Source organism: Doryrhamphus excisus, chromosome 18, assembly GCF_030265055.1.
Source record: "Doryrhamphus excisus isolate RoL2022-K1 chromosome 18, RoL_Dexc_1.0, whole genome shotgun sequence".
In the NCBI taxonomy this organism is placed as follows: domain Eukaryota; kingdom Metazoa; phylum Chordata; class Actinopteri; order Syngnathiformes; family Syngnathidae; genus Doryrhamphus; species Doryrhamphus excisus.
The window spans coordinates 6,889,727-6,908,767 of record NC_080483.1 but is presented as its reverse complement, the minus strand read 5'-3'; the positions used below and the strand labels follow the sequence as shown (position 1 = coordinate 6,908,767).

The 19,041-nt window shown below is 39.8% G+C and overlaps 1 protein-coding gene across 1 annotated transcript; it reads left to right on the top strand.

Annotated features, from left to right (window-relative positions):
* Positions 1–2,631: 2,631 nt before the first annotated feature.
* On the top strand, positions 2,632–13,221 carry cldn19 (claudin 19). Its single transcript, XM_058055752.1, has 5 exons — positions 2,632–3,291; positions 6,910–7,074; positions 8,489–8,573; positions 9,804–9,950; positions 12,888–13,221. Exons 1-5 carry the CDS (start codon positions 3,069–3,071, stop codon positions 12,922–12,924), a joined length of 657 nt encoding a protein of 218 aa, XP_057911735.1. The 5' UTR covers positions 2,632–3,068; the 3' UTR covers positions 12,925–13,221.
* Positions 13,222–19,041: the final 5,820 nt, after the last annotated feature.

Here is a 19,041-nt window from a genome sequence, read left to right as displayed (position 1 = left end):
TGCTTAGTTACCCTTTGGTATGATGAATCTTGTGGTATTAATAACGATGTGGAAGGAGGATGCTCTCTGCATTGCTTGTTTATTCGGCCACCTTGGATCACACGCCCAACACCACATCCGGTGATAGTACGGTAACCTGCAGGGCTTTCCAAAGTACGATCCAATGACTGTTTGTGGCCTATGGTGTTTTTTATTGGCCCACAACACATTCTAAAAGTAAACAACTAAAGCCAACTAAAATAAATTAAAAAATCAGCATTGATTTAATGAGAATAGAATCCAAATCTAAAGAGAAAAAAGTTGTAATCTAATGGGGAAAAGTCCTAATTTTACAAGATTAACATTATAATGCAGTGATTTTCAAAAACTGTGCCACGGCACACTTGAAATCGACAGGTGTGCCGTGAGGAATTATTCAATATCACTTTTTCAAATAAACATGTGAGGAAAAAGCGGTAGAAAATGAATGAATGTATTAATAATTTTCTGCAAATATTATGTCATTGTCGTGTGTCATTGGTGTAAAGACTGGCAGAGCAATGTAATATTCGTCCGTGTGGCAACACGTAGCGATTGCCTTGTTCCTCTATAGACAATAGTGATGCACGTGAGAGGTAGTGGTGACATTTTGTAACATTGTTGGTTAAATTAGTATGCGGATCAAAAGGATCTGCTGTGACGAGTCCGTAATCAGGAAAAAACTGAAAGAAGCAAATAATGTTGATTATTGGTATGCCGCAAAATTTTTCCAACGTAAAAAAAACGTGACGTGGCTCAAAAAAGGTTGAAAAACACTGTTATAATGTTATGAAGAAAAACATTTTTGTGGCATAAAGTAAAATATTCAGGACATTTTTTTAAAAGTTGTAATATTATAAAGAAGAAACAACACAACGAATAAAGTTGTATTTAAAAAAAATATTATTAGAGTCCTCTCGACATGAAATAACACCCCTATAGTAACTTATACATTCCTACTACCTAATAGGGTTGACATAATAATACAAAATAAGACATAAATAAAACTTGTACTCAGGTTTGATTTCAATAAATGTGCTCCGGACATGCGAACAGAAAGGGATGTCAGGGGTTCAGAGTTGAGTTTTAGCTGGAATATGGCCGCAACAGTAGCCCATGTTATTATTATGATTATTATGTTATTATTATTGTGCCTGTTGTGAGATAAACTAGTTGTGAGATAAACCTAACACATTTTCTCTTGTTATAACACACAGAAAAGGGAAAGAAACATGTGTTCATGTTTCACATAAAGATTGTGGTTAATGGTCAAAATTAAAAAATATGCATACATTTTCAACTAATGTATCACCGTATTCAATCATAGGATGATTTATGCATTATATATTCATTTTTAACTGTGATGTGGCAAAGGACAACCGTACAGCGGAACCTCGGTTAGCATACACCCCGGTTTGGAAGTTTTTTTGGTTAACATAAGAAATTGACACCATTTTCCAGTTAGTATACAATATGGCACGCGTCTTATGGTGTTATTAATACAGGGAGTCTACATAAGTCTGTTCTTTATGTATTTCTAGCACAATGTCCTTGGTAGCTTAGTTAACTCTGTCGCCTGTCTATGATGTCATCGGCTGTTGTCGCTGTAGTTTTTTGCTAACTAACTCAGTTACTCCACAAGTCTCAAAAATACTAACACATTTTTATAGTTTTACGATTATAGTACAATTATAGTACAAAGACACGATGTAGCAGCACGATCAACAAGGACACCACCTTCTGGTTTTGCTGTGAGTTATTTGTTGAATTCAATCGTGTTTCTCAAAACACTAGCACATCCAACTTTCTATTTTGCAGCTGTGATCAAAATAAAATCAGAGTCTTGTGGTGAGAAACCAGAACATTTTCATCACTTCCTGAAAAAACTAAATCCTGGGAAAACAAGACGCTTGGTCACCCCATGTTGCCCCAATAATACCACCTTGTACTCTAAGTGGCCCAGTAGTATGTGTGCTCATATGTCACATACTGTATATCTTTCTCTGGAAATACAGGATCCAACAATGGGCTCCAGGTCACCATAAACAAACACAATCAAACTAATATATCGTATAGGACCACACTTTTATGAGCGAAGTAAACTATACAAAAGAAATAGAAACTTTGTGAGCAGAGCAGTGGTTGAGTGTATGTACATATGAAGAAGTGTTGTAGAAACAATGTGGTTTTGTGTGTGTGTGTGTGTGTGTGTGTGAGTGAGTGACGTGAGGCAGAGATGTGAGAGAATAGGCGTGTGTGTAGGCGGAGTCATTGTTAGAATAGGACTATTATGTCTTGGTCGCCACTTGGTCCCCATATATTAGTGTTGCCATAATGATGGAGGAGGTGGGACTTACACTGGAACCTTGGATAGTCCTCCATTCCAGAAGGTCCTACTTTAACCAAAACGTATACTAACCAAATCAGTTGGGATTTTTGGTTAAATAAGTTGGAAAAAAAAGTAATATTATGTGAATTAAGTAATAATATTACAAAAAGAAAATGTACAAAGATGATTGAATAGAGGGATTATTATATGAAAGTGGCTTTTGCATCATTTTGTTTTGAGTTTGGACACCCGTGGGTTTAATGGTTTGATGAAAGTAACTGGGATGATGACATCTTCTTGGACATCTAGCATTGATTTGATAGAATTGTTCATGAAGATGTCATTTCAACCTTTTCTTTCTATCCCTTCCTGTGGGCGTGACTGTCAGAGGATGGACCAATCACAAGTGTAACCTTCGGTCAGCCTATAACGGACTCTTTTGTACTAGGTTTTTTTTCCTCCTTTCATCCAGCCCATCACTAAGACGCTTGAGTCGGGGAGCAGGCAGAGTTGAAGGAGCGTGTGAGCAGCAGAAAGGAGAAGTTGTAGAAAGCCATGCAAAGATACAAAAGCCACTTGATCGACTAGAAAGACTTTCTTTCTGTAGGAGCTGACAGCGGCGGTTGAGAGCTGATTCTGCCGGGGCGAGATAGCGAGGAGCAAAGAGGGTTTTGGACACTTTGAAGACTCAACAGGATTAAAGAGGAGGGTTGAGACAGGGATGGCAAACTCCGGCCTCCAGTTGTTGGGTTACTTCCTGGCCTTGGGTGGCTGGATGGGCATCATCGCCACCACCGCCTTGCCCCAGTGGAAGCAATCATCATACGTTGGTGATGCCATCATCACGGCTGTGGGTCTGTACGAGGGGCTGTGGATGAGTTGTGCTTCACAGAGCACAGGGCAGGTCCAGTGTAAGATATTCGACTCCATGCTTTCTCTCGACAGTGAGTACCATCATTTCAATGAAGGCCTTTTTAAAAATGAATTTGTGTGTACAGTACATGTAAAAATATTAGTGTCCAGCATCCTTTGCATATTTAATTGCCTGGCCGAGTGGCCTGTTTTTTTAAAAAATCAAAATATGGTCGCCCTCGTAGTGCGGTGGTCGCCAGGGGAGCCCACCCCATTTAGAAAATAGAAAATTTATATTTAAGACCATAGAAAAACTGTTTACATCAGGGGTCTCAAACTCAATTTACTTGGGGGCTACTGGAGCTCGGGTGTGGGTGAGACTGGGCCGCATCAGGTTTTCCAAAAAAAAAACAAAAACGCATTTATTAAAAACAAAAAATTAAAAAAACTTCGCTTTGGTTCCAATTTTCTACAAGAAAAGCTCTGATAAAACATTCCACTGTTCTCAAATATCTCACTTTTTATTTTTCTACACAAAATAAGATGAAAAATAAATAAACAAATCAAGAATAAAGAAAATCAATCAATCAGTAATAAACAAATATAATAATAATAATAATAATAATAAAATGGCAAATAATAAAAACTTAAGAAACCACATATAGTTGGTGGGTAGACAAATTATTTTTTTTCAGATTAAAATGAACAAAGCATTATTAGAGCCCTGTAGACATGACAAAACACGACTATAGTCACATTTATACTCTTTTTATTTACAACATATTGCGCAACTGCAGGGTCTTGAGACACATGCTAACTCGCTAACTAGAGAGCTCGCAACTTAAACGGGAGCCTTCAAGTTATTTCCTTTAAACTTAAATAGCCAAAAACTTACCACTTCCACACGGATAGGGAGGATAACTATTAACTATTATTTAACCTTTAACATGAACATTAATCAAACGTAATAATTTTTTTCTGGGTACATGATACCATACAGCATCCATATCAAACTTGTGCGGGCCGCACTAACATTAAACTTTCATATCAAGGCGGGGGCCTCAAACTAGTGTCCTGCGGGCCGCGTGTTTGAGACCACTGGTGTACATGCGTCTAGGCTTTACTTTTAACATCATTAGAGCTCTCCAGACATGACATAACACCCCTATAGTTGCCTTTACACTTGTATTACCCAATAGATTAGAAATACTAAGAGGAAGTAAGCCATTTAAGACATAAATAAGACTTGTGAGCGAGCGTGTAGCTAGCGTGTAGCAGACCAGAAGTGATGTTGGGGGTTCAGAGTTGAGTTTTACTTACGGTCGCAACAGTGGCCTGTGTTAGGGGCGGTGTAAAACCTGCAATAAATGCCTACAGATGTGGCAATCAAATCTGGTGCTTGTGTGTCTCATCCAACATCACAGTAACATGACTGACACAGAGTGAGTAACCAGTGTAGGATACTACATTAACCATTTTGGCTGCGTCTTAGGAATGCCTTATATTTGTATTTTAGTTCATTGAGACATTTTGACAATTTTGAATTTGACAATTCAAAATGTAAAGTGGTGAGGGATTATTATATGTACCCGTATGTTTTTGCCGTAATTTAAAGTTTTATGCATTAACATTCGCTAGATACAGTGTACATCATCAACAACAGACGTGGGAAACTGGTGGCAACTGGTGGCCGACAGCGTCCCAATCCCGCCCTAGGATGAATTAACTTCTAAAAATAAAACTGATGACATTGACAGAACGGGCGCACAACTCTGTGATTGGATTGTGTTCTTACTTTGAGGTTGTTTTGCGAACTTGCCGATTTTGTCACTAGATCTGGCAACATTCCAACCACCCTTGACGACATTTTTTTCTCAAAAGCGACAAAACTTTTTATGGAACCATTTTTTGGTATTTGGGGACTCAAAAGTGAAAGCATTGTTCTGCATTTTGTGTTCTCACGAAGCAACAGCGGGTGTTGTTGATTACTGTCAGTACCGTCAGTACCGTCAGTACCGCAATGCCGCAGGGTTGAAGCTCACCCTGTTTTACGCGGCAAGCTCTAAAATACAAATATTTTTATGATTATATCATCTCGCGACTTCAAGGACAGCCAATAGCTACTTTTATTTATGCTAACAAATAGTAGGCTAGCATCTATGACAACATTCACACTGCAGATCCATACTTATTTGCTTTGTTTGTTTTGCTTTTGACCTGCAGCTGATCTTTTTCACGTCAGTGGGTCAATACAGCCTTTTTTGTAAGTAGATATAAATCTGATATGTAGCTAATGCAACTGATGTCCCAACATTCGAGTCACATATGCCGCATATGCATCATGAAAGGACATGTTTTTGCTGTGCAAGAGTTGGGGAAAAGAACTGGCTCACGTCAATGTCAGACGTCAGACGTCTTCCTTCTTCATCTACGACACAAAATCAATTGGTCGAGAAAATGTTGACTCTGGTTGCAATTTCCACAAATGTGCCACGATTGAGACCACAACTTGTTTACTCCTGTAAACATGGGTTCACGCCTATGTTGTACGTCACTTCCCGGATGCCATTTGATTGCCCCCCCCCCCACCCCCCAACGTCATCATCACACAAGTTGCTTATACCTGACCTCCAATTAGCTACATCTCTGGCAACTTCATTACATGTGGCTTTATTCTTATGACTACAGTAAACCTCGGATATATCGAATTCAATTGTTCGAAATAGGCGAAATCCGTTATAAAAAATCTGATATATGCAATGAATTTTTATTGGAAATGCATTACAGAAAAATCGGTTCTTTTTTTATCTGTCCGTTGTGAGCGAATTTCCGATATATCCGAGTCCGATATATCCGAGGTTTACTGTATTACTTTTAAAACAGACACATATATTACTGATTATTATACATAGTGATGGTTATTACTACTTATTACACCCACCAGCAAATAGCGAACAGCTGTGGGTAATTGTTGACAAACCACAAAAAGTCTGCAAATGTATGTATTAAACAATGCCAAATCCCAAATACACTGTACATATATTGGCTTAGGTTCACTGAGGGTTAGTATTATGTTGTGATGCTATGGATACCGGACCCAAATACTAAGAATGATGTATTGTCTTTGTCAATGAATAAGGACTGTGTTTTGGCAAACACCAGTAGTGATTCACCCCCCCGATACACACACACACACACACACACACACACACACACACACACATACTGTACATACTAGCGGTGTAACAGTACACAGTAAAACTGTGCCCGTCTGTGTCAGCGATGCATGTAGGCGACTCCTCAGCGACGTGCCCGCTGTCGTCAAGGTGCGGAGCACCTGTTTTTGAACGCTTCAACTCTGTAAAATGATTACTACTATCATTTAATTTTCAGTGGCTTCTTACGGGTTCAATAAAAACCGTGATTTATACATTTTATACATCTTTAATTTGTGTGATGTCAGTTGTTTTGTCAAAATGACAAAATGATGATTATTATTATGTATGTATTATGTTATTGTGTGTGTAATGATGTGGAAATATTTTCCTCCCACTAAGTTATGTGCACGTGGGTTGGGTTTCTTTGCCGAAGCAGTACCAGAAGAAACTTGACTGCTTTGTTTTGGATCATTTTATTATTATTTTTATTATTATTATTACATTCATTTGTAATGTGATCAATAAATACTATTTCTGCCTGCTTGTCTTTAGTCCACATCCAGACGTGCCGTGCCCTGATGGTGTTGTCGGTGCTGTTTGGCTTGATCGGCATCATCATCAGCGTGGTGGGCATGAAGTGCACCAAGGTGGGAGATAACAACCCTGCTATCAAGACACGCGTCGTAGTCACGGGAGGAGCTCTCTTCCTTCTTGCAGGTGTGGTTTTTGTCTTTAATAATGTCCAAATATTCAAACTTATCCTGTATAGATACCCTATCTAGTATAGTTGTCGAATAAATTCATGACCGAAATATCTAGGAAATCATCCTTTGCTTGGTGAGCTTTGTGCTTGTCTTTGTCTTTTATTAAGATTAAGATTAAGATTAAGATTAAGATTAAGATTAAGATATGCCTTTATTCGTCCCTCAGTGGGGAAATTTGTATTGCACAGCAGCAAGAGTACAGAGTCAGTTAAGCAGTACAAAATACACAATATAGAAAAATAAACAATACAAACAACCCAAGTATTAACAAAATCAACAGAGTTATATACAATACAGTATGTAGATAATATGAAACAATTTTATTGACGCATTACCAGTGACATGTGGTAAGGTGAATGGCTGGTGAGGCACAGACTCCTTTGGAGTTCTTATGCAAATAAGAGAGAAACAATATCAAAACCTGTATGAAATAGCATTTTTTGTTGACATTTTTAAGTCAACCGCTGATGACATGATAGACTGGCGATGCGGCTAACTTCTGGTTCCTGTTTCCTTGTAGTGGCAAGCTGATAGGACACTAACAAGGACATTTAATTTAATCCTAAATAGATAAAAAATCACGCGGTCGCACGGTGTTCAAGTGGTTAGCATGTTGGAAACAGTTAGGAGATTGAGAACACCTGGTTTCGAATCTACACTTTTGCATGTTATCTCGTCCGTGTGCAGCTTTTCTCCGAGTATTCCTGTATTCGTCTTAATTTTTGATTTGAGAGTCGATTTTTGAGCCTGCAGACCGCGTATCGGAACTATTGATATTTCAGTATCAATCCCCACATCACAGACAGTGTGTGGAGACGTGCATGTGATGCGAAGTTGATCAATCTAGCAGTTTTTGCGTGGTGGATCTTGGCAGCGTGGAGCGATTTAAGGAGGTCCACTGTCGCTGGTGGGTTTCGGTGGCTGGACTACTGCATGCTAGAGAGGACAATGCGGGTTCGAGGGCTGAAGGAGACTGGTGGTGTGTGCTGAGGTAATAGTGGGGCTGTTGAAGAGGACGACTTTAGTGGTTATTGTTCTCAGTAGGAGGATGAGGACAGCAACTTGACTAGTAGGCTATTGTTTAACCAGATACATTTACACAATGCAGCTACCAACATTTATTCAATTTAAAGTTTGAGAACTTTGTGTAGCATCTTTCTGTGTACTAAATAGCCCATGTTATGATGAGTTTAGGTGAATTAAACTTTGTCGATAAACACAGAACTTGTTACAGTGCAGTGAGGCATGGAAGAATACACTGGACTATCAACATGCTCCATCAACCTCCTTTTGGAAGTTCAAGATGGTCTGAAGCAATGGAGTGGTGGGATCGCAGCTAACATTCTTCTTTGTTTCTTCTGTCACAGGTCTGTGTACACTGGTTTCCGTTTCCTGGTACGCAACTCAGGTGTCCTATCAGTTCTTCAACCCAAATACTCCAGCCAATGCCAGGTAGGATTCCAAGTCCATTCATTCAAAAGGGCTGGAGGTTAAAGAATCGTGTTGATCATATGAGATGACACAAGATGATCTATTTTGGTTGAGTAATGTGGTTAGCATGTTTACCTAAAGCTTATCTAAAGCAGGTTCTGGCTTTAGATAAGATGAGATCCAAATCAGTCTACTTTGCCATCTCTGTGTGGAGTTTGCATGTTCTCCCCATGTGTGGGTTTGCTCCAGGTACTCCGGTTTCCTCCCACATTCCAAAAACATGCTAGGTTAATTGGCCACTCCAAATTTTCCATAGGTATGAATGTGAGTGTGAATGGTTGTTTGTCTATATGTGCCCTGTGATTGGCTGGCCACCAGTCCAGGGTGTACTCCGCCTCTCTAACAAAGACAGCTGGGATAGGCTCCAGCACGCCCGTGACCCTTGTGAGGATAAGCGGTAGAAAATAAATGAATGAATGAACAACAAGGACATTTTGTGGTAAAAATACATAAAGAACAGTTGGACTCACGCAGTGTATTGATTACACGACAAGACACATAACTGTAAATTGTACGTAAATTAAGGTAAAAAACATTTTGTGCAAAAAATACATACAAACAGCATTCATGTGTATTAATAACACAATATGACGCGCATCATGTTGTACCATGTTGTACCCTAACCTAAAAATGTACTCAAACCAAGACAAAATTTGGGTGTAAATTAGGTAAATTAGGCTAGGTTAATTGGCGACTCCAAATTGTCCATAGGTATGAATGTGAGTGTGAATGGCAGTCCAGGGTGTACCCCGCCTCTCATTGAGAAGTCAACTGGGATAGGCTCCAGCATACCCTTTCAACCCAAATGAGGATAAGCGGCATAAAAGATGGATGAATGGAATTCCAGGCCATGTTTTTGTGGAATTTCCCCCACAGTCAAAACTGGTCAAAATGGGAATATGTATACTATGAGACCAATAACCGAGTCCTAAGGGCCACTGTGGGAGCCAGGAGCTGTGGCACATCTCCATTTGTTCATAGAACTGAGTGGAGTAATGATCTGAACCAGGAGATCATTGTATGGAATGGTTCATGGTGTCCACCACAGAACATCCAGGAAGCAGGAGCTGGTGTCAGATGATATAGCAGAAAGAGTTGGGAATGATGTGTCATTCCTAAAACTTCCATTTCTATAATACAGTATGTATGGTGATGTTTTACAAATGCAGTCTCATTGTGTTTCCTGTGCAGGTATGAGTTTGGCTCCGCCCTCTTTGTGGGCTGGGCAGCAGCCAGTCTGACGGTCCTCGGTGGTTCTTTGCTGTGTTGCTCCTGCTCCAAAGAAGACCTGCAAGGCCAGCAGTATTACCGCCAATCACAGCCTTCCACAGCCAGGGAGTACGTGTAAACCCACCCCACTCCCTTATCCATCTTCCAGCTTACAGATGAATATTTGAGGCAATAACTTTGTTATCAAATATGATCATGCATACACAGTTCAACTCTATCATCGATATCCACCACTAAAATGTAGTAGTATAGCTAAAACTCAGAGGACATTGTGACCTTCACGGTAGTATATTAAACATATCAATCTATTTGCTTGTCTTGACATATTTTTGGGGAGAACTGTGGAAAGAAAATATCCTGTGTGGGGCAGGTTACTTCCAAAATGTAATAATTATTAATTACTTTTCAAGGTCATAACATACCTTACTTTCAATTGTAGTACATTGTAGTATTTCTGCGAAACAAAACTCCCAAAACAATAAATGACGGACTATAATTCTCTTCATATGCTCACTTTTTCTTTTTTCAATTGTCATGTTAATCCAATGACCCCAATATGGGGGCGGCATGGTTGCTTTCGTGTTGCTTTGGCTATGTCCCATTTAATGTACATCCACATAATAGCAAGAACATCAACTAAAAACTCAACCAAAGCAATTTTATATTAAAAAAACAAAAGACAATTCAAAGCACGAGCACTTAAATGTAGAAAACAAGCAAAAGTCAAAGAGCAGGGTTCTGTATATCATGGATCATTTCATAAAACAAAGCACTAATGTAAGGAGCGTTTGAAACTAACACTTAACCCCTCCAACGCTATAAGTATCATTCCTCTAACACTAAAAATCACTGTGACTTTCCAGTAGTAGCGATATATACATTTTCATATTTGGGTGAGTCTCCTAAAAAGGGAGTACCAGCGAGGGTGCCATCGCTTCAAGGGCAGGATACACAGACTAGAGTGATTTGAAGCTTAAACCAACTAAAATATACTGCAAACAAATTGGATCAACAATATTTTCTTAGTGTCTGTTGTGTAGAAAACTGATCTGATGTCAATTTCAGCCCGTTTGCACATTTTGCAATTTTTTCATGTATTTTGACCAAAGTCCGACAAAATGTCATATGTCTTTAAAGGGGACCTATTATGCTTTTTTCAACTTCTCTGACAATAAATGTAGTTAGAATGTTGTATTCTTGGGTTAAACTATGCCAAAGTTTCAAATGATGAGGTTTGTGAGCCCTAATAGAAGTTTGGGATGGCTCAAAACACTTGGTTTCAGAGGGTGTTGCAAAACTGTCCCTTTGTGATGTCACAGAGCAGCAAAAAGCTGTGCTTTCCCAAGCCTTCCCCGAGTTCTATTATTGTGAACATGAACATGAAATATCCGCCAAACTGTTGCTGAAGCCAGAAGCAGGGTGTTCTTGCCACAAAGGTGCTTCTGACAAAGTGTGTCCGACAATGAGTGCTCCTCCTCGGGCAGGTGAGGTTGGAGTAGAACAAGCGGTGCCTATTCTTTGAGTTCATACATGGTAAGTCAGGGGTCTCCAGCCAGTAGATCATGAGCTACCAGTAGCTCCTAAACGCTTTTCAATTAGCTCTCCATAGACTTAGTAGTTTTGGTTAGTTAGTAGTTTTAGATACTAGTACTTTTGGAGTGTGCCTAATTACACTGGAGTGGACGTGTCCGGAGTGTCAGGTCGTGAGTGGAATAATATAAAACAGATATAAATATAAAACAATATCATAATATCATAACAATATTATATAAATATAAAACAAATCCAAGGAAATACAGCTGGAATAGGTGCCGATTCTGGAAGATCAAGTTTTCTGTCTACTTTTCTGTTTACGAAACAGTTTACGTTTTCTGTTTACGAAAATTGGGTGTCAATGCATGAGATCATTTCCATATACAGTAGACTTCCTTGATACAATTTTACTATTTACAATTTGACTACGCAGTTTGGTCGAAGGCGTTTTGTGAACAAATCACGGCAGCTGAAACGTCATGTCCAACATTTTCTATTATTTATTTCATTACATTTGTAACAAAGTTTTCTGTGTCACAAAATGGCGAAGTGCACACTAGTGATGTGTGGATGGATACTAAAATATTCATATTTCCAATACCAGTTTTTCTTGCTCTAAAATCGATTTTCAAATCAAAATATCAATACTTTTGATATGTTATTTTTGTTTATTGTTTATTGTTGGTTGAAACAGAGCCACGTGTGAATTGTGAATAAAGTTTTCATTCCTATGGTAGTTCCTAATAATAAATCAGTTATTATAATGTTTTTTTTATTATTTTACTTATTTTCTTTTTTATTGTTTAAAATACCATTTCCACAAATTTTATATGATTTGGTCCTGTTTTTTTCTGTTGTTGTATATTATCTGGGCTAGATTGTAAACCATGCCGCTACCTCAAAATACGTCAGGGTTTAAAATAAATAACTAATACTAATTAACTCACACTATTTTTTTAAATTGATTAATTGTATTATATTATTATTTCTTATATTATTAATGCTCTAATGCTCTAATGAAATACACAACTATTAGGTGAATTTGCATATAGTATTGGGATGGGCTCTGTATCGCAGATACCAGCCTCAATTTGACTCAGTATCGGATCAAATACTGAATCAGTGGTATCGCACATCACTAGCCCACACGGACTGAAATTGCATCATTCGTGTTTTATACACAACAACACTGTTTTGCCTGTTTATTCAGTGTGTTTGCGGTATTTTAATGTGGTTATAGCGTCACTGTATTCTGTGTGTCATGGCCCTTGAAGTGAAGGCAACATCCTGGTACCCCCTTTGAGGCAAATCACCCAAATCAACAAACAGGATGTTAATCACTGTTATTGAAAAGGTTTGCCTATCCCTGCTGTATAGCAAGCAAAACAATAGGATTGAATTCGAAACAGATTTAACCCTTAAAGGTAGTTTGAAGAAACATTTCTGGCCTGTTTCCTCTTCTTCTGTCTTTTAATGCAATTCTTCTCTGACTTCTTCTCTTCTCTAATTCAGGGCAGAGTTGTTGAGTGAAACTAGTTTTCCTGACTGATCAGCTTTTAATCAAGGATTTTCCAACTGTCCGACTACTGATTCTTCTTTTCCCTTGTCACCTTATGCCATACACTTCTGACAGCAAATCTTTATTTCTGTATTGAAGATGACTCTGAGATATCTCTGCTTTTTCATAAATGAGTCTTTCAAACAGAATCTATGAATGCTTGAAGTCTAATCATGCATTGAAACTTTGTCATGTTCATTTCCCTCAACTCTTATGTTCAAATGTTCACCAAATATTCCAGCAGACAAAAGACATGAGGTCCAATTAATAAAAGTATTTTTCAACTCTGCCTGTACATCCTTCATGTGGTTGCCTTGTAAAAACCTGTTTCTTGTATAAAAACAAGTCTGAAGCCTTTTCGAACAGCAGAAAGTACATGCATGTTTGTTTTTCTCATCTCTTGCCTCGCGCAGGCAGAAAGGGTTCACTCTGTGCATTGGTTCAGCACCTATGTACTTCATAGAACAACAGAGAACAGAGTGAGACCACTTGTCAGTCATACAATGTCTCTGTGGAAGAGGCGTGGCCGTTGGAAAAAGATACTTGCAATGTCCAAGCCCCTATATGGTATTATTAATCATAAGCAAGGTTAGCCCATCGACACCAACAGGCCAGTATCCAACAGCCGACTCAGTTTTTCTCTCTGGGAAAAAACTCCATATTGACATGCAGGGCCTTTGTTATGACGTCAACACTCACTGAGACGTATGGTCGGCAAAAGTAAATACAAACGGACCAGTCCAAAATAGTGTGCGTTCCCAGAAAGCCATCGCAAAAGAAACGCTGCTCTTTAACAAAGTTGAACCATTTCAAGAAATGCTGCAAAAGTTTGACAGACAATACAAATTGGCTGTGACAAATTCTAGTCACAAACTCCAATTCCACATCCTTCCAGAATGAAAGATGACATATTCAAGAAAACTATTGCATCATGATGATATATTATTATTTATTATTATACAGTGATGAATATGGTCCCAAAATATTTTGACAATAATATTTATTATCAGGTTGTTGGACAATAAATATTTAAAAACGCACCGGCATTGTTTTGTGGCTTGGTTTGTTTGTCTACTCATATTTATTTATTGTACTTTTGTTAAGATTAATGTTAAAATCTCATCTCAGGGACCCAATCTCATGTATCGTATCATCTCTTGAGTCTTGTGACACCCCTACCACTAACAAATATGAAAAAAAGTAAAACTTAAAGCATGTACATTTATTGAGTGTTTTATTAGCATTTTTGCTATTGTGAGAAAAATTCCTATGAATATTCTCATTTATTCCGGTCAGTCTTCCTAAGAGATTCAATCATTTAGCCTCTAACAAATCAAAAAGGCACAGCCACCTTGGTTTCAGGACCATGACCATCATTCCAAATGAGTGACATGCTAATGAAGTTGATTCCACCCAAACGACTGTCGTTGGTTGACAGAGGCCCCATTTCTTTTTATCTTAACGACTATCGTTTTGCACAACAACAAAAAAACAAAGGATTGATACTTTGGATTCCTGAACCAACTCCTCAGAAAAAAAGCTGTTGAACCAAGCCACTGAGCATGAATTGAGGAAGCCTGCTGAGAAACGTCTGAAACAAGCTAAGAAGTCATCCATTCAAGGACCTGAGGATGTGGTGACAAATACAGTAGCATGTTGGTTACGCGTCTTGTTGTGTTTTGCAAAGTCAGACTACAAATTACTGTAATCTGTGCGTCATGACCCTCGAACTGAAGACACCCTCCTGGTACCTCTTTCAGAAGAATCACCCATATAAATATTATCACTTAGTAGTCATTCCACTTATAGTGATATCCCCTAATCATGTCACCTGTAGAGTTCAACATGTACTGTGAATTGTACTATGTAATGTATTCCATTGTAACTTATATGCATGTTTAAGTTGAAGAGTTGCTGTTGTGCGGTCATGGACGGTCCTCCTTCACGACCTTCACAACCTTTACTAACAAAAGAGCCCTCGCCTAAAGAAAAAAAGGAGTTTACCAGTTCTAGTGGGATTTTTAAAAAAATCATTCTCCAGTCGAGTGTTAAAAAACTATGGAATGGATTGAGTAAGGACCTCAAACAATGCACAACGATGAGTGAATTCAAGAAACAATACAAGCAGTTGATGTTTGCTAAATACAAGGATGAAGAGTCTTGAACCAGTCACGATGTGCTATATATATCACTATATTGACACTTACTATGGTACCCATTATGTCATTGGATGGTCATATCACCTCGTACTTCGGTACGGGACAAAAAATTAAAAAAAATAAAAAAACAAAAAAAACCTTAAACTATATTAGGAAAGCAGGAAGTGAACAAATGTAACAGTTATTGATTGTAAAAGTACCAGATGGAGGGGTCGGATTTAATAAGCTTTGCTTTTTCCTACTCCTTTTGGACATGTGGAAATGTGAACTGATTATGGGATGCATTCAATTGTAATCTGATGCATGTTCAAATGAAATACAACCATTACCATAAAACCATTACCAATATCGGAACATTGCAAAGGGAGCCGCAACATTCATTCATTCATTCATTTTCTACCGCTTTTCCTCACGAGGGTCGCGGGGGTGCTGGAGCCTATCCCAGCTGTCTTCGGGTGAGAGGCGGGGTACACCCTGGACTGGTCGCCAGCCAATCACAGGGCACATATAGACAAACAACCATTCACACTCACATTCATACCTATGGACAATTTGGAGTCGCCAATCAACCTAGCATGTTTTTGGAATGTGGGAGGAAACCGGAGTACCCGGAGAAAACCCACGCATGCACGGGGAGAACATGCAAACTCCACACAGAGATGGCCGAGGGTGGAATTGAACCCTGGTCTCTTAGCTGTGAGGTCTGTGCGCTAACCACTGGACTGCCGTGCCGCCCAGAGCCGCAACAAAGAAGCTGAAAAACCACAGCCATGGGTTGCCGACCCCTGACCTCGAGGGACCCAGTGTGACTGTAACGACAGATGATTCCCAAACAAGTTGGGGCGCTGAAGACAGAAGGCGGATTTGGCACCACGTGGTTCAGGCATTGCACACCAACCTCCTCGAGATGGAGGCAGTTCATCTGGCCCTTAAAACACTTCCTCCAAGCTGTGACGGACAGGCAGGTGCTGGAGAGGAGGGACAACACAGCTGTGGTGTCCTACATCAATGACCAAGGCAGACTGAAATCTCCAACTGTTCACACACGGTGTCAGCTCATGTGGACTCAAATTACCTTCTCAGCTTTCTGAATGCAGCAGCGGATCTGACCTCAAGAGGAGGTCTTTATCCTGGGGAGTGGTGGCATCACTCAATGGTGGTCAGCCAGGTATAGTAAGACCCCATTTGACCTTTTTGTCCTCTGTAGTACCCAATGCTCGACCCACCAGAGCCTTTTAGGGAGGATGTCCTGAGTCTTCCATGGTCTCAGGTGACCCTCTCTGCATTTCCCCTGTTTGTTCGGCTGGGTCAAGGTTCCCCAGGCCTAGGTGATCTTGGTGTCTCTGAACTGGCCACAGTGGCCCTGACCCTGAAGATGCTGAATCAGCATCTGCCAATTAGGCCAGACTTACTCTCACAGGACAAGACAGGACAGCCCTTGAATCGCAGCGTTGGTAGTCTCAGGTGCTGAGTAAGAAGGTTACTGGTATCTTGTTCATCATCATTTACTGTTAGATGGAAGATGTTTAATTTGCACCGTTCATGGCCAGGATGATGGTTTGATTCCTGGGGCACTCCCTCTTACAACACTGCTCTTCAAGGGTGTGAAGAAGCAAGGCATCGCGAAGAGGCTCTTGCTCCATTCTTGGGATCACAAGGTGGTCCTCAACCCTGTTTGTCTGCCTCCTTTGGGTCCTTACCCCACCTAGCTCTTCTTCTCCTTAATCTGAAGACCATCTTTTAACTGCTATTGCATCAGATAAGCGAGTGAGCGAGCTGACTGCTCTGTCTGTTAGTGTGGGATGTCTTTGCGTTGAGGATAAGGACAAACGCGGTGTCCTTTCTGCCAAACCCTGCATTCCAGCCCAAAGTGTTTTCTAGGAACTGCGTGGCCAAGCCTCTGATGCTGGAATCGTTTTTTTTCCACCGCCACACTATTCCGAGGATGCGAAAAAAAGCTAAATTTTCTGTGTTTTGTGAGGGCCCTGAAGAAATATGTTGCTTGTACACGGCCCTGTAAGACCTTTAAGAGTCTTATGGTGAAGCCACGATGAGCGGGCCTGTGGGGAAGCAATGGCTGTCCCATGGATAGTTGACCTAATCCAGCTTGCCTGTGCTCAAGCAGGACAGTCTGGCCACATCTTGGGTGCTGTGTAGCGCTGCTGGTTGAACATGGTGTGATTCCGCCTGCATCCTTCATCCCCTCCACTTGTTCTCTGGGTTATCATGGCCTGAACATTTAAGTTAATGTATTGTAATGAATGTGTTCAAAGTATTGAAGTGCTCTATTGTGGTTTGTTTTGTTTTAGACAGTAACCTGCTTGTTGGGCTCCATTGCACCCTCTAATTTGGCAAAGTGTCATCACGTGGCTGAAGGTTCACTGTCATCCATATAAGGCGTGGCACATACCCACAGGTATGTTTAATTGGCATAATGCTCCTGACCTGAGGGTTGTTGTCACGTGGTTACAGGTTCACTTTGCTTCATAGAAATGTGTTTATTTACATAAACAATCATTCCAACAGCTTTCTTACACACTTGGTAGGTCCGTGTCGCGAAATATATATGTTCCTCTGCAAATACAAGAATCCATCCACTTCTCATATCTGCTCCATTTGAAGTGAAGCAAAACAAAGTCAAATGAAGCTTGTAAAAATGAAGTATCTTAAAGTACCCATGAGACCAAATCATATTAACATGTTTAAGATGGCGTATTTCCTGTGTTAGATGTGTGCTTGAATGTTGAAATGTTTCTGTCACTTTTTCCGGGACTAGTGACTTTTCCACGAGACATTCCCACCTTGAAGTTCCCATTCACTACAATGCATTTTCTATTGTTATGGTCCAGTTCTATGTGAATTTTGGTTGTTTGTTAGATATTTTTTTATGTTATGTTGTGTTGAAGGCTTTTTCTGGAACACTAAAAGTAAATAAGTAAGTTACTAATAACTAAGCTTGTTCACAGTTCTAGAAGACACTGTATACCTGATCGGCAACTTTCAAGGCACAACTGTTTCAATGATGCCCCACAGGTGGAAATAAAAAGTCAAAAACCCACAAACCGTTGGACTGTGGAAAAGCTTGCCAAGGTGGCAGGAAGTCAATCCACATTTTTTCCTGCCAATATTCCCTATCGTAGCCACCTTAGTGCTGGCGGCTGTCCTAACTGACGCACTAGCGAGGCGGCTTATGTGGTATCTGTTGTAGTGTGCAACAATGTGGGATTTGACCCACACTGGTAGAGCTAAATTCCATCTCAACAGATACTATATGTATCAGTATATCTGTATATATCCATATACTTCTGTATATGTATGACCAGTCCAGGGTGTACCCTGCCTCTCGCCAAAAGACAGCTGGGATAGGCTCCAGCATGCCAGCGACCTTAGTGAGGATAAGCGGCCTAGAAAATGGGTGGATGGATGTAGAGTGGAACCTCAGTTTGCATACACCAGAATTAGCGTGTTTTTCGTTTAACATTGAAAATTTACACCCAAATTTTGTCTTGGTTTGAGTACATTTTCAGGTTAGGGTACAACATGGTACAAAATGATGCGCGTCATATTGTGTTATTAATACACATGAGTGCTGTTTTCCGAATGTATTTTTTGCACAAAATGTTTTTGGTCCTTAATTTACGTACAATTTACAGTTATTTGTCTTGTCGTGTAATCAATACACCGCGTGAGTCCAACTGTTCTTTATGTATTTTTACCACAAAATGTCCTCGTTAGCACCCTAGTAGTCTTGTTCATTCATTCATTCATTTTCTACCGCTTATGCTCACAAGGGTCACAGGCGTGCTGGAGCCTATCCCTGCCAATCACAGGGCACATATAGACAAACAACCATTCACACTCACATTCATACCTATGGACAATTTGGAGTCACCAATTAACCTAGCATGTTTTTGGAACGTGGGAGGAAACCGGAGTACCCAGAGAAAAC